Consider the following 15,855-nt stretch of genomic DNA (forward strand, 5'->3'; position numbering starts at 1 on the left):
AAAACCACCGTGTACGAAATACGCGCCACTACCCAGTACTCACAAATCTATATACAGTATACCGAGAAGAGCCTTTATCGAGTAACATCTGCCCCTGTTGCATGAATTCTGAAAAAAAGCGTTTTTAAACTTGAATTTTCGCACCAAAGTAATGCGCCACAACTTGTTTCATGCCGAGAGAAATATATATATTACAGGCAATTGGAATTGAGTAACACGATTTTACATATTCTCGATACACTAAAAGAAGCAACAAGAATTATCGAACAGCCAGACAACTGTAGTTCTCTGACTGTTCAACGTCCCGCAGTGATCGTTACAGCTGCACAAATAGCAGCTGCTCGGTCAAGTCTCGTCAGTCACTGCATAAAAGCCGAGAAGTGGGGCCTGAGTCTCTCGCATTCTTCTTTACGCAGGTCAGGCGTCCAGCTCTCTGATGGGTGCGTGAAGGACATCATGTCGATCGCTGTCTCCCCAACCTTCAAGGAGACGTTTGCCGGCACGATCAGTCTGCGGTAAAAGAAAGAACTAAATTTGCACAAGGCTACAAATGACTGTCCCTTCATTTTTAATCTAGTTCTACGTTATACGTCGACGAAACTCTCGGAAATGCTTCCCAGGCGGCGTTCTAAAAATTCCTTACGGCTTGGCAATGAGATATTTAAACCAATTCGTTGAGCGTTTACAGCGTGTAATCATCCCGATCTTCGTGTTCTTATGATATAGGGTGTGATTCTATTATTCCGAAGACCCTCCATGATCTTCAGTAATGAAGGTGAGCATGGCAGTTTCATTCTTTTATTGCAATAGCATTTATATGGAAAGTCTCGGTTGTTGTTTTTTTTTGCCGACACTGCCATTGTCATTCGTATATATATATATATATATATATATATATATATATATATATATATATATGTGTGTGTGTGTGTGTGTGTGTGTGTGTGTGCGCAAGCGCACACACACACACACACACACACACACACGCTTGCGCGTTCGCTTATCTCGTGAGCGAACAAGGGAGCAGGGGGCGCTTATCGTTGTCGCGTTATCCCGGTAACTATCAGCGCGTGACTTGTGCCCCCATAGCAGGCGGGCGGTTCTGCGGGTTGCGCCCTCAACAAGAAAAAAACGGTGCTAAAAGTGTACCTGGAGCGGCTGTGATCTCTCTTATACCAGAATTTTGTAGAGTTACGTAAGATCGGATCTAATTAAGTTTACTGCCAGCCTCACTTCGTATATCGACGCCGTCACTACGCACGAGCCTTGTTGTGGTCATATACTGGGGCCGCACCGCAGGTACTACAATTTTGTTTACTACAAATATTATGGCTCAAAAAAATGCTAGCCTTGCTTCGTAAACATATTCGAAGACGTTTCTATCGCATTCATTGCTTCGCCCTTTCGGTGAAACTGTGACGTTTTCATTTTTCAGCCTGTGCAACCTGCGTCCAACCGAAAGTAATTGGTTGATATATGGGGTTTACCGTCCGAAAACCATCATGTCATTATGAGAGACGCCGTAGTGGGGGGGGGGGGGGGGCTCCGGAAATTTGGCCACCAGGGGTTCTTTAACGTGCACCTAAATCTGAGCACACGGGCCTAAGCATTTCGCCTCCTAAAAAAATTCGACCGCCGCAGCCGGGATTTGATCCCGCGACCTGCGGGTCAGCAGCCGAGTACCTTAGCCACTAAACCACCACGGCAGGGCATCCAACCGAAGGTAATCCATGAATTTAGTTTCTTCAAATAAAATGAGAGAGAACATAAAAATATTCGCATTAACAAGCCATTCACAAAATTAGTTTGATGCTATCATTGAAATGCATTGTTACTTCCTATTACTTCTGCTTCGTTCCTCCAGACATTACCACTGGTACTACATGCTCAGACCTGTAGTCGCGGTGTAATTTCACATTTAATTCATTTGAATGCCCTTTAACGTTCAATTCCTGGTTAAAATGTGACACCATTTGTCTTTGATTCATACATTTCAATATTTCAGTGCACTAATCATCAATTCTAATCAGCCCCGCCGCGGTGGTCTAGTGGCTAAGGTACTCGACTGCTGACCCGCAGGGCGCGGGTTCGAATCCCGGCTGCGGCGGCTGCATTTCCGATGGAGGCGGAAATGTTGTAGGCCCGTGTGCTCAGATTTGGGTGCACGTTAAAGAACCCCAGGTGGTCTAAATTTCCGGAGCCCTCCACTACGGCGTCTCTCATAATCATATAGTGGTTTTGGGACGTTAAACCCCACATATCAATCAATCAATTCTAATCACTTTACATATCCTTAGAAGTTTCAGTGGTTGCAGCGCACGAGCGGGAATGTAGTATGTGCATCATGATTTCATGTCCGCTTCTCTAAACGTGTAGAGCAATGATCGCGGAGTAATTCACAATTTCGATGGTTTACTAGAATGTTGTGTTAATCCTACATCCTGCCTTATTCTCTGTATTCCGTGCATCCGGGTTTCATGCATTATTTGAGCTAATTACACTACTGGAGAGAAGGCAAGAAAAATTGTGGCACAGAGTGATGAACGGTTAGGTTTATTTGTGATCTTATAAGTTTGAAGCGCCTAATCTAAAGGTAACAGGAGGCCACTTTCGCGCCCAGCCAACAGCAACTAATATATTTTTGCAAATTATAAATTATTAAATATGACGCGCAAGCAGGTGCCACGGTGTGGTTGTTTTTTTATTTTTTCTTGAACATTCAACACCCACTGTACGCGGGGTGCCACATATCCAATGCTACAGATGACTCTGTCAAGCGATCAGAAATAAAACAAATATGCAATCTTAAATGAATTATGAACTATCGAGTCAATGCCGCGTCAGAGTTTATTAATAGTCTCAGAAATCAAGCGCCGCAAAAATTTCTACACCAAGTCAAGAACGAGCGGAGTTGAAGGGACCCTTCGCATATTTTAAGTGTGTTATAATCTCTCATCCCCAAGAGCGCGCTACACAAGGAAAGGTCGCAAGAGGGAAAGGATATGCGTCAGCACACGTCATAACCTCGAGCATGCGCAATGAAACGCGTTCGTTGTGGTTCTTGTGCACGTCCCTGTGGGAATAGAGTTTCCCAAAATTAACTAGAGGGCACTCTGGCACTGCGCTCGTTCAGCGACCATGATAATAATGGGTAGTACACACATTTGCCGAGTCTTCGCACTTGCGGGCGGCGAATCGTACTTGCGGCTTCGTTTATTGCTGGTTACGGTTTTGATTGGAAAGAAAGAACAAACTCTTTTGAACTTAGTTACTTGATTCGAAATGGTAAGCCTAAAATAATAAGATTGTGAAGCGCGAACTGTGAACATTTGCTATTTTATGTTTTCGTTAAAAAACAACTCCAAGCCACACGAACACACACAGAGCCTGAAGCAGGCCAGAAGTACGAAAATTAGACAAATGTTTGTACTACCCATCACTCCCATGCTCGCTGAAGCGCCTTGTGTTGCAGCTCCCATAGACACTAGCGCCAGAGTTCCCTCTAGTGTATATTAAGAAACTCTATGCCTGTGGGTGCGATAACACTACACATTGAGGCTACTGCGTAATGTTAGCAGAGTGGAGCGCGGTGCCGGCACGAGGCGGCACGCCGTAGCAGAAACCGCATCTGATTCAAAAGCCGCTATTGGTTTACGTCAGCTACCGGCCAATAGCAGCAATCTGCTGATATGACGACATACAACTGGCGTCCCGCCCACCGTAGGGGAGCAAGAGTGCGGGCTGAAGAGAGCGCATGCTCAACTGCGACTTTTGGCAGAGCTGTGCACAGCAGCACCTGCTTTCCGCTGTAGACGTATTTCTCCAAACGCGAGCGGTGGTTCACGACCCTTTAACCCATCAGAGCCCAGTGTACCTAACAAAGTATACTTTGTTTTTGGGAATGGAAAGTATATACGCAAGAGAATGTTCTGGTCTTATTCATTGAAAGTTCGGACACCAGAGCTTGCACCAAGATAATCCAAACTTCCCTGATATCCTGACTTGGTTCACTCTTTTCTGTTGTATAAGTCGTAAAACTTTAGACAGACAAGGCTTCTTGTACCTAGCAGAATGAAGGAATTTACATGGGCCAAGCCAATTTAGGTGTTTCACAAGAGCCTCGCGTACTCTCTATTCTTGCATCCGACAAGTTTTCTGGTTGCTACGTCGACAGCCCAGTGAATAGAATGTATTCTAGTAGAATAGAAAGTAGAATAAAAAGTATTCTGGAGTGCGCATAGTAACGTCTGAAAAAAAAACCATGAAGCTCTATGAAAATTCGCAAGTGTTCCCACCTACAGTATTTAAATAAATGTGTGAAATATCAATAAAAGTCAACCAGTAGTTCTTGTGTGGGCCTTCATGGGTTAAGGGCACCAGACCTCATTTGAGCCGTTCCCGTCTACTCACCCAGTCTTCAAGAAAGTAGCCCATAGCATGATCACTTCTCGGCTTAAAACCTTCTCCTCCGAAGAGGATGCGCCCAGCACCAAAGGGGACCCGAAGAGAAGTCGTGCGGCGTAGTCTCTTGGTAGTTCGTCCGCACTCTGGCGGTGAAGCACGTATCCAAGAACAGTGTTGCCAGATTTACGCAGGTATTCTGCGTAGAAGCGCACGGGACAGACGGCCAGTAGGTCAGACAGCAGGTGTTCGGCCCAACTGGCGTTCGCAGCGTCCTGCGCATGCGCCGAGCCGAGACCATATAGTGAACTATACACCATGTAGATTTCATCGTACAAAGTGAAAATTTACAACCACCTGATTGTTTAGCACAAAGCACATTGTGCCTTCTAATAACCCGTCCGCTACCTTGCGTGATTCTTAATAAATGGTTCAAAATATTTTTATGCTTCCGCGCACGATGGGAAGAACATAGCGTTACGCCAGCACCTATAACGACTGAGCGCGTCAGACCAACGCGGTTAGCGAATCTGCACGTATACAATACACGGGTCATTACGTGGCCCCATTTAACAGCCGTACTTAATACGTAATGCGTGCACACCTACACTTAATAAAAGCTTCAAGGCTCGCTAGATATATTGCACGACTTATCTGTAACTAACTCCGGCAGGAACCTATTTTGACTCCATCTGAGCACTCGCCACCTAGCGGCCGCGCCTAGAAACGGCGCTAACATGGTGAATCTTGAAAAGAGACATGTTACCAAGTTGCGCGCTTTGAGAAGCGGCCGCATAAAGTTCCTTTATTTTCGCCTTGCCCACCACGCAAAACCGAAAAAAGAAAAAAAGCGATGTCCAGAGACCATTCCAGTGTGTCGCGATGCGTGTCGCCATGGTGGAGAAATGAGAACATATCGTTCTACCACTTCGTGACGAATGCAGACGATGCCCGAAAAAAACTTGCATTGGAAAGGTGCCACTAAAAATTATGACACATTTCATTAAATGACTGCCTTTGCTTACTCTTAACCGCAAAACACTGTTGCACAACATTTTTAGTATAGCAATAATATCGAATTAAGTATTTTAGGGATCCGAGCCTCCACGAAGAACACTCTTCATTGGTATTTTTTTCTTATGTATATATAACCGAGTCCAATACACTGTTATGAAACGTTTTTGTGACGGTCCGCAATACCAACCTCGGGCTTTTTCGGAGTGTGTGTACCTTGGCTGTTTCATATACTAGATAAGCACATGTCGACATTAGAGGACGGCGCACCTTAAAGTACGGATCCACGATGTCAGTGGCTTCTGCCGACGAGAAGTTAAGCAGCGCCAGTATGGTACGCACAGCTTCGCCCGTGTTCGTTTCGTTGTCCAACCGAAAGAATCGCTGGAAGAAATCCATCAGGTCCGACCCTTCGTGCTCCGAGAATCCCAGAAGAACCGTCACGTTGTCAGGTATCTGCGTGACCGCGAATTTCCCGCTGAGCTCTACAGAGCAAGGACAGATTCTATGCAGAAATTAATAGACGTGACCAAGGAAAGCAGACACGCAGATGGGTACAAACAAATACGAAATTAAATCGGAGCCAAAGGCAGCTATCTTTGCATTATTGTTATATTAAACGAATGTTGAGATTTCTTGGTCTGCCTCGATTCATTAGACTATGCATGCAGTAATCGCTTCCCGCACTAACGCCTAATGTTCTCTGCATTGGCATCAAATTGAGCGTATACAAAAGCACTAAGTTGGTGCCATTATGCCCTTACACACACACGTATTATAGTTATATATATATATATATATATATATATATATATATATATATATATATATATATATAATGACCTGGGTATACTGGTGAGCTACAAATATAATTAGGACTAATTCATTTCCATTGACTTAAAAATAGTAGCGGTGACATTGGTGTACTGGGAACAATAACAATATGCAAGAGCTTTGTTTCGAGTAACGCCGTTCCTCTAGTAGCTATATGTCGGGCTGCGTCATAATTTGCACTAATTCGCATATATGGGTCATTCCATGCCAAGTGTCCTAGACTTGGCGCTCGACCATCGCAGATTCTGCCGATAAAATTTACTCCCTTTTGTGGAGAAGTGCGGCAAAACGTTTTTGCTTAAAAAACATTTTTAAAGACCGTAGCGCCTTTTCGCTTGCTTTTGCCAAAATTTGCACACAATAGAAAAATGTGTATAAAATCTCTATTTGTTTGCGAAACTTCGAAGCAGTGCTTGAGCTACTAAAGAGGTTTTGTTTAGTTGTGTTACAAAAACATTCAGAAATTTTGTGTTTACCTGGCAGTCAGGCCTTTTCAAAAGCCACAAAAATCTTCAAAGTTCGTCATTTTTTATGCGAGCTGCAACCCTCTCACTAATATTACCTCACAATATTATCATGGCTCTCATGAAAGCTAATTTTTGTAGAAAAATGTTTAGGGGCGGAATAGACCTCAAATTTACCGGAAAAAATGTGGAAATGGCAGAAATATGTGATTTGTCCCATATTTGACCGCATTTTTTATACTGATGGATTCCAAGAAACATTCTCGTGATGCAGCGAGTATTTATACAACTATGTGCCGAATTGAATACCGCCCAGTTTTTACCGTGACGCTCGGGAAGCGTGCCGGGCTAACCTTTAGTGCTTTCCACAGGTGGACTGGCCACATCACAGGCAGCATGGGGAAGAACTGGGGAAGCTCTAGCGGGGCCGCGCGCTGTCTTCGTAGCAGTTCTTCCACTGGAAGACTACGCAGGCAGCTCAGCAAATTGGGCTCGGCCTCCTTGCACAGAAGTTGCACTGACGTGTTCCAGTGCTCGTTCGGGACACTCTTCCCGCCTCGACTGAACACTGGATATCTGCGTGAAGTTCGTGCACGTCAGTGAATTTCTCGTCAGCAAAGAGCTATGAAATGCAAACCATTACTTGATATCTAATCTAGACGAAAGATGAGTTCAAGATGAATTTTTCCAGGGGCGGGTAGCCTTCTAAAAACTACAGGAATTTCGCCGTACCCAACATTCTCACAAGAGCCTTGTCTTCCCTTCGTCAGATCGTATCAGTGCCATTGTTCGGACGAAGACATTAAAACACGTCTGAAGACACGACACTGCAGACACAGCTAAAAATCTGACATGACACACCTTGTTCCTAGACATTCACGCTTGTTTCACTGCTTTGTGCCCGGTGAAAGACGTGTGGGAGAACGAAGATTTAGACAATTTTGAACTGATTAGCTGCAGATACGCAGACATCAATGTATGTTCAGTTGTTAAGCCCCTCTTGTTACGCCACCACTTTTCTTATTTATGCTTTGGCTTAAGCTGGTTATTGGATGCAATATCTGTAGCAACTGGCCCCAGCCTTCGATCTTTCCTCGTGGATTCCATGAAATTCCGTCACGAGGCTCAATGAAAGCAGAACTATGAAAAAAACTGAACCCAAATGAAGGCAAGACTGTTTAAAAAGCACCTTTCATTAGTACATTTAATTGAGATGACATATATGCTCCTGGAGACATCATGGTGACACGTCGGCGAGGCACGGGTGTTTCAGGACAACGAAGAATATTGAAGTGGCTAGGGTTCTGTTCAATGTTTGACAACAGAGGTGGTGTTCTGGTGAAATATCTACTTATCAATGTCATAAAAACGAATATGTAAATTTCAGATGAATGCATGTTTATGATCACGGAGTTGAGAGTACGTACCTTTAGAATTCAGCTACGTGTCTACCCTCTTTATGCTTTGTCGTATTTTTTTAATCGGAAGTCAACTCGGTCGTACGAACAGATCAAAAATCCACAACCGGTCAAGATACAACGGAAACGTGGAGGAAAGTTGAGGGATTGTATCAACGCATGCACAACTCACCTTGTCATTGGGCTCTCACTCATAAAGACAGCCTTGAGGATGGGAGCGACATCACTGAGGCCCTGGCCCACCATCAAGTGGTAAGCGAGAGCCGAGGCACCGGAGCCGTGACCGACGACCACCAAGTCGGACTTGTTCCCGCCAAAGGTATCCACGTTTCTTGCCATCCAGCGCAGTGATTCCGCCTGGTCCAGGAGACCGACGTTGATGGGCACGTCGTCACTTTGAGTCAGGCTAAAGAATCCAAGCACGCCCAACCTCCAATTGGGTACCACGACGACTACGTCACCCAGGGCGGCCAGTGCGCGGCCGTCGTATTGAGGGTTGTTGTTGCTGCCCGTCTGTGGGTCACAGCACGACATGCTATGTTTAGGCCACCGAAAGACATCTAGATTCATCGTAATGCACCAGGTTCTCTATTCAGTTTTGCCGTAGGGCATCAGCCTTGCCCCTACCAATGACCTAGTTTGAAAGAGAGTTAGTTATAAAAGGGATAACCATCAACAAACCCTTAGTAGCATAAAGCGGCATGGCTTCGCTATAGTCACCCAAAGTGACTGTGGGAGGGGTAGTGACGGTGGTTAAAACGTCATGCTGAAATGCACTAGTTCATGTGCGCCTGAGTGGCAGTATAGTGGCTAGTGGCAGTCCTTAGTCCGGGACGCCAAGGAGGATCACCGCTGCCCGGGCGCGCGTAACGAATGAGCGTTGCGCAGCAGCCGTGTAGGTACTCCTCCCGAGCCTCGCTAGATGGGATGGGGAAGGGGGATGAGAAAGAGAGTGGAGTGGCAGGACACGAAGCGACAACGTGAAAAGGGTCGGCTGCCACTTGACAAGTTGGACACGTGCTAGAAATATCCGGTATAAAGTGCCGCATGACCGGTCGACTTATATTAGTCTGAAACACGTGGTCTGAAGGCGCCATAGTAGTCATTCATCCGCTTTCGCCATACCGCGTGCGGGGCCAGGGTAAACTCGGCACGAAGGATGATTATAATCCACAATATCACGGTAGCGTGAGACTCAAGTTCCCAGGATCTGACTCAGGACATGAAAGGGCAGCGGCCGGGAGGGGAAAATCGCAGACAGTGGAATTGGCCGCTTCGTTGCCAGGAAGACCTGTGTGGCTAGAGTTCAAACTACTTATACGGAGTGAGGGATAAAGCACTAGGAATCGGCTTGAAGGAGATGAGCAGCCATTGGGATAATGAACCCTTCGTTATATCGAGGACAGGCTGAATGCGAGTCTGTGAACCTAATGTGAACAGTGGGATGGCAGGTGGCCAAAAAAGGGCAACCTCCTCTGCATGAGTTGCACTGACAGCTTTAAAGAAGAGACCACCGACGTGAGGGCCCTCTATGATCATAGCGGCCACGTAAATACTCTAAGTGAAAAGGGGTGGGGGAAGCAGCTTCGTAGAACCTGAAGCACTTGCGTCAAAGAAACATTGGTTGGGTTCTCGTTCTTCTAGAGTTAGCAGCAGCGTTGGTATAACTCTTCGTCCAATCATGTGGTCAAGGCAAACATTATTAACTGACCGAGCTATACCTGGAATGGTAATACTAGTATGAGATATCTGTGCATGGGCATTTTTCGTGTGAAAAAAAAATCCGATGTTGATTGTGCTTTATGCCGCTGGGTCGCATGGTGTTTATCACTGGCTAGCGTTACAAAATTGACACGGGGCTTTCAACTCTCAGCAAGATCAGAGAGGTGATTTCAGGGTTCATGATAGTCTGATTCTTAAAACCTGGCCTTGCCTGAAAAAAGCCGCCATGGATGAAGACGACGACCGTCCTATTGCCACTGCAAGGGCGAGAGCCACAGGCGGGAGCCCATATGTTGAGATGCAAGCAGTCCTCCGATGTGCTCGCGTTCATCTCATCTGCAACAAAGGTGAATAAACATTGTCTAGTAGACCCAGGATGTGAAATATTCGCAAAACTTAGGGATCACTTTTTCCAGCACGGATAAAGCTTTACGTAAAGCTTAACTATGAGGCCACATAGTAAGGTGGCAGCGCTAATTCAAAGTGACTAAAATTTGAATCAAATGCAAACCTGTGGCTATTTCAAACTTCATCATTCTTCCTCGCTTCAGTAACGCATTGGTTGCTTCAATATGGTTGTTCTTGTGTGTAAATATCTTAGCCATAAAAGGGAAGATGCATTTCCAAACTTGAAGTATCTTGTAGCGAAACGAAAGCACCCTGAGATAATCTATCTATCTATCTATCTATCTATCTATCTATCTATACTTATATATGTACGTTTGGGTACCAACGTAGTTGCCTCCTTAACATGTAATACATTATAACTGGTATAGGAGGGTATCAGTGCATGATTAGAATGACTTACGGGTCAGGACATAAGTAACCTGACGTGTCTGTAGCTTATGTACTTATTAATAATATGTGTTGGGGTTTAACATCCCAAAATCTAGATATGATTATGGAAGACGCCGTAGTGGAGGGCTCCGGAAATTTCGATCACCTGGGTTTCTTTAACGCCACCTGAATTTAAGCACACGGGATTTGAGCATTTTCGCCTCCATCGAAAATGTGGCCGCCGCGGCCGGGATTTGATCCCGCGACATGCGGGTCAGCAGCCGAGTGCCTTAGCCACTAGATCAACGTGGCATGTGTGGCGTGCGTACTTCATGAAACCCTTTTTTCGGGTCACGTGTTGCACACAACCTAGTAGCACGGCTCTTGGTGTGCATCTGAAGCAGTTTAATACGAACAAGCACCAACAACCCCCACCCACGACCATTCACATATTAAGCTTGTTGTTTTCATCGCTTCTGCTCAAACTGTGGAATGCTCAGATATCGTCGCATGAGTGGCAACGCCAAAGCCAAAGGCATCAAAATTTTATTTTTACAGACAAACCACACCGATTTTGTACTAGAGAGACACGCAGTGGCTCTTTTCGTCATCGAAATTGATGCTTCACCACGTGAAGTGACGACATGGGCCGTGCGTTTTGATTGGTTTGACGGGATAAGTCACGCGTAATACTCATATATGGTCTCAGATAGATCACACTAGTGTGTGCTAAAAATTTATAAAATCAACGTTTATACTACCTCAGATACATAAGGAGTTTTGTTATTAAATATGGAAATGTGAAAACAATTGCAAAACAACTTTATGGGAGTACTGCGCAACGGCCACGAGGCTAGCCGTCCGGCACGTCTCTATAACAGGTGCGTAATGATTGGTAACGGCTTTTGACGTTAGTGCGAAAGTGAAATGCGAACGTTAGCTTCTCTTCTCGTCATCTGCTGGGGTTTTTCAGTTTGAAGGCAAATAACTTCCATCACCATGTACAAATTTCGATCATTCTTCACGCGTTTATCTCAGTAGACACTACATTAATTCCAGTGCTGCAGAATGCTGACAAAAAAGCAAAAGCATTGGAAGCTGCGCATTTCCCTTTTGTAGCCGGAAGCTGGAATGCATATTTCGCAGCACTGACGAATATCAGCCGATAATACAACTGGCTGGTACTTGCACACTCGATTAACACTGTGCTGTGCCATATCCGTTTTATTTCTCCAAAAGCGTCTTAAGCTCAAAAAAAATTTTAATCTTTTCGCACATTGCTGCTGGGCGGGTTCGATGGTTATACAAATTGGGACTTTGATCCAACTTGAGATGGCATAAGCAAGCAGCTGTATTTTAAGAGCAGCTTGACTGCAGTTGAACTATAATAAATTCAGCGTGTCATTGTACACTGGACGAATTCACTGCCCGAATAATACTCGGTCCCTCACCGAGCCTTGGCGACGCCTGTGCGCAACTTGGTGCAGGTGACCTGGTGTCAAACTGCTCCTGCTCGAGGTACCAGGGCACGGGCGCTCCGAAGCGCAGCGTGCGTGGGTCGGCGTACGGCACGCCCAAGAAAGTGCCCACGGCTACGCCGTGCACCATGGATACGGTGCCGTAGTACTTGCCGAAGCGACCGACTGCGGTCACGTTGCTGTCCTCGGCCCGTCCCTTTCAATAAGCGACGACCAGCACCAGTGCCACGATGCTGGCACTGAGAATGAGCGCGACCGTGAATGCCAAGTCCCTGGTTTTCACGTTTCCCCTGGAGGTAAAAGGCACGCGTGGCTTTCGTGAATGACATTTCACGAGGGCCTTCGGGATGTGAAGTTTACATCATAGTGCGTCACGTATACTGTACACAAATGCAAAATATCACTTGTGTAATGAATTTTATGACGAATGACCTGGCTGCAGCCGACGCAACTTCATAAACGACGAGACAACATGAACAAACATTCTGTGTCGTGTGATTCGTCTCGATTAACACGCTATTAGCACACCCTGAATGTTATATCTCCGTACGTAACCACGCAGCAACGGGATCGAAAACGCCTTGCAGGAAAAAAATAACACTGACTCAGCTCAGCTACACCCGCATATAAGCGTGAGCTACGAACAGAGGAACAGATGGGCGTGCAGACGGACGTACGGGCGGACAGATGTACGGATGGATGCAGTAGCGAGTGAGCTTACGCGAGTCAAGCGCCGGAACATTAGTGAAAGGTTACTCCAGGGGCATCCAAGCCTTCTGCGTGGTGCGCCAGCTGTGCGCTTGTGACGTCACTGTTCCTGGGGAGAGCACACCACGGACCTCAATAGGCCACGCGGGGATGCTAAAACTCATCCAGTGTGGCTTACGCTACAAAAAAATCACAGCATATCCACGGACTGAATGATGATTGGTGGGGCGCAGCGTTCGTCAGTCTGTCTGTCCATTCGTTCTTGCGTCCGCCTATCTGTGTGATCCTTAGTGCATCTGTCCGTATGTTCATTCGTCTGTCTGTCCGTCCATCTATTTTCGCGGCCATCCCTCTGTCTGTCCATCCGTCCGTGCTCCCCTTTGTCTGTCCATCCGTGCGTGTGTCAGTCCGTTCGTCCGTCCATATGTCTAGAGAAAACTCTAAGCACAGCCATCTCACATCTTTTCATCATGTATTCATCATATACAAGTGCCCCCATCCAGCAAACATTGTAAGGACCGCTATTTCGGGTATGTGTCACTGATGGTTACGTACTACGAGGGATGTACAAGCCAGGCCATAAGGAGCTTCGCCCCTAGAAAGTTGATACATGTATGAAGCAAACATGCAACGATTAGGTGTCTTGCTTTGGCGTTAGGTGTTAATAACGGTGCTAAAGAAACTAATACCGATGATTCTCTGTGTTAAATAGCTTCCAAGTACCGAACTCCTTTTACACCTGATCCACACGTACCACAACGATATATTTTTATGATAACATATACCCAATGGCCATCAACTAGCCGTGAAATTATAAGTAGCGAAACAACGAGGGTACACGTTGGGACATCATTTGCGGTGAAAATATTTTGGGGCAGCCCAAGTTCACAGCGATCACTTGGCAGTGCTCATATATCAATTGCCCATTGAAATATTTGTTGCATTTTTGTGCCAAATTATGGCCACCTTACACAACTGCAGTCTCCAGTATCATAGTCATGACGTTTCCAGGAATGTGGTACATTCACCTAGGCTTGCGTTTGCAAATTTTGTTAATATTGAAATGTTTTATAGCCTCACTGATTCTGTGTGCGTGGCTACATTTCATATCTTCAAAGCGTAAAACTACTAAACAATCACTTGCAATGCATAAAGTATAAAATGACGTATTGCATCGCCTGACGTACCATTCAAACAGTACAAAAATGGCGGTAAAAGTACGTAGAACACGTTATATTTCTACAGGGCAACACTTATGAGCCGAAGGGAATGACGTTTGTCTTACAGGTATGAGTGCGAGCTGTGTCCTCCCGAGCGCATGCTCCAAAAGCTGTGGATCACATCGGAGACTGCGGGCAAGTGTCGAACTGGAGCAGAGCTGTGTTCGGGAGCCTCGTGAGTAATCCCATTCTGCCCCGCAATCGGGTGCGAGCTGGACGCGAAGGGCAAGTGGGCCATTGACGTTTCCGTGGCCGTGTGGGGAGATGGTGTCACCGATGGAGGCGACATGGGGTGCTGCAGTACGTTGGTGAAAGATATCAGCCAATATAGTCAAACATCAGCATAATATATGCTTGCGAGCTGCTGACTGCTGTCTAGCTGATCGTTAGGCGTGTCCGGTTTCAAGCGTTTCGATTTCGCTAGGTGCGCTCACTGAAAGCGACTTCACTGGCTCTCCATGAAAGATGAATAGCGCTCCTGCAAGGGCGACTGTGAAAGTCATAATGATAAAAAATGCTGGGCGTTTATGCATCCAAAGTACGTTTAAGATGCACTTCATAATTCCCGCCTGCTATTCTTTGGCGTCCACCTAAGTCTTATAGCACACGTGCTTCTTTAGGTGATCCCCCACATTTTAATGTGGTAACTGCGGCCGTGAATCGTATACCTTCTTTCTTGAGCTCAGCAACGCAACCCCTCACCGGTATCAAGAAAGGAGATACTTAATGGTGGTTGAGTGATGTGCTTAATTGTCTTTTTTTAATTTCTGACAATACATAGAAGTGGTGAGTTAGCGCTAATAATGCGTTATGGTGTCGTGCTTCTTCCTTTGGCGCAAAGTTTTTTTTTCCTTCTCCACTCCTACTGGCTGTTCTCTCCGTCTTGGACGTCTACTGCTGGACGTTTAGCCAGGCATGACCTACTGATATGTTGAAAGCTGAAGTTATAAGAAAACTGACTGCCCGTAATTCATCCCCTAGTATCGTAACGTTGTTCCATTGAAGGGAGAGCTTGATTCATCATTACATATCGCATTCCTCTGAAGCGTGCTCAAAATGTGTGCACAAAACTTATACAAATGAGAAATATTTCCGTCTTGCTACTAAGGTGCACACTGGCTAAGAATGCTTATAAATCACACTCAAAGAAAATCTCGAGTAAAAAGAGCGTCTTTTTGTCCCACAACAATTATCGTCATCTATCCTGAGCGCCCTGCCTTGCACTATCACCACGTTCCCGGCACATTCAGGTCAAGAACGACATGTTTCTTTCAGCGGCACATAGCTTTTTCGATAGGAAAGTGGCCAGGGCCAAGTTTTTAAAAAAGGAAGCGCCAGCAAACTGGAGGATTATTATTGTTGTGAGACAAAAATACACCTTTTTCACTCGATCTTTTTTTTTAATGCAGACCTCTGTCGTGTTAACTTACGAATGTCGGCGAAGTGGATGCTACACGCCAGCAAAGTTATACATGCAGCTACGGTTCTATGCAGGATTCCCTGCGCCAAAGGAATTTCATGTGATGCACCAAGAGGCCCGAGCCGAAAATCATGGGCTTAAAGGTCATGCAGCGAACGATGCGTTTGTTTGGAGTTGTCTATAAAGTCCTCTCCGTATCCGGAGAACACAGCGAGTGTCGCATGCTGCAGCTGAAACCGTGAAACACACTATACAGTTACAATGTATAACATCACTGCGTACCGGAAATAGGCTTCTCCCCGAGTCGTACTTCAATCTGCTGTGGCTCAGCCATTCGAACATGGCTGTAAGGCACCGCTGTCTTCAGAAATGTGCCGGGGTGTCGTTGAGACGAGGGTG

At 45.8% G+C, this 15,855-nt stretch overlaps 1 protein-coding gene across 1 annotated transcript; it reads right to left on the reverse strand.

Moving 5' to 3' along the window:
* Positions 1 to 202: 202 nt before the first annotated feature.
* LOC119185747 (acetylcholinesterase-like) lies at positions 203 to 12,238 on the reverse strand. Its single transcript, XM_075867514.1, has 7 exons — positions 12,082 to 12,238; positions 10,065 to 10,189; positions 8,304 to 8,644; positions 7,067 to 7,289; positions 5,686 to 5,871; positions 4,411 to 4,676; positions 203 to 510 (listed from the first exon to the last, which is right to left on the reverse strand). Exons 1-7 carry the CDS (start codon positions 12,236 to 12,238, stop codon positions 360 to 362), a joined length of 1,449 nt encoding a protein of 482 aa, XP_075723629.1. The 3' UTR covers positions 203 to 359.
* Positions 12,239 to 15,855: the final 3,617 nt, after the last annotated feature.

This window comes from Rhipicephalus microplus, chromosome 1 (genome assembly GCF_043290135.1).
Source record: "Rhipicephalus microplus isolate Deutch F79 chromosome 1, USDA_Rmic, whole genome shotgun sequence".
NCBI classification, from domain to species: domain Eukaryota; kingdom Metazoa; phylum Arthropoda; class Arachnida; order Ixodida; family Ixodidae; genus Rhipicephalus; species Rhipicephalus microplus.

What these genes read in the sequence shown, in the direction of transcription:
- LOC119185747 (XM_075867514.1), bottom strand. Translation starts at nt 12,238, where the DNA reads ATGGTGCACGGCGTAGCCGTGGGCACTTTCTTGGGCGTGCCGTACGCC. An exon ending in ACAGGCGTCGCCAAGGCTCG is followed by an intron (nt 10,190 to 12,081) that starts GTGAGGGACCGA and finishes CCTTTGTTGCAG; the next exon opens with ATGAGATGAACGCGAGCACA. An exon ending in AGTGAGAGCCCAATGACAAG is followed by an intron (nt 7,290 to 8,303) that starts GTGAGTTGTGCA and finishes AACTTCACGCAG; the next exon opens with ATATCCAGTGTTCAGTCGAG.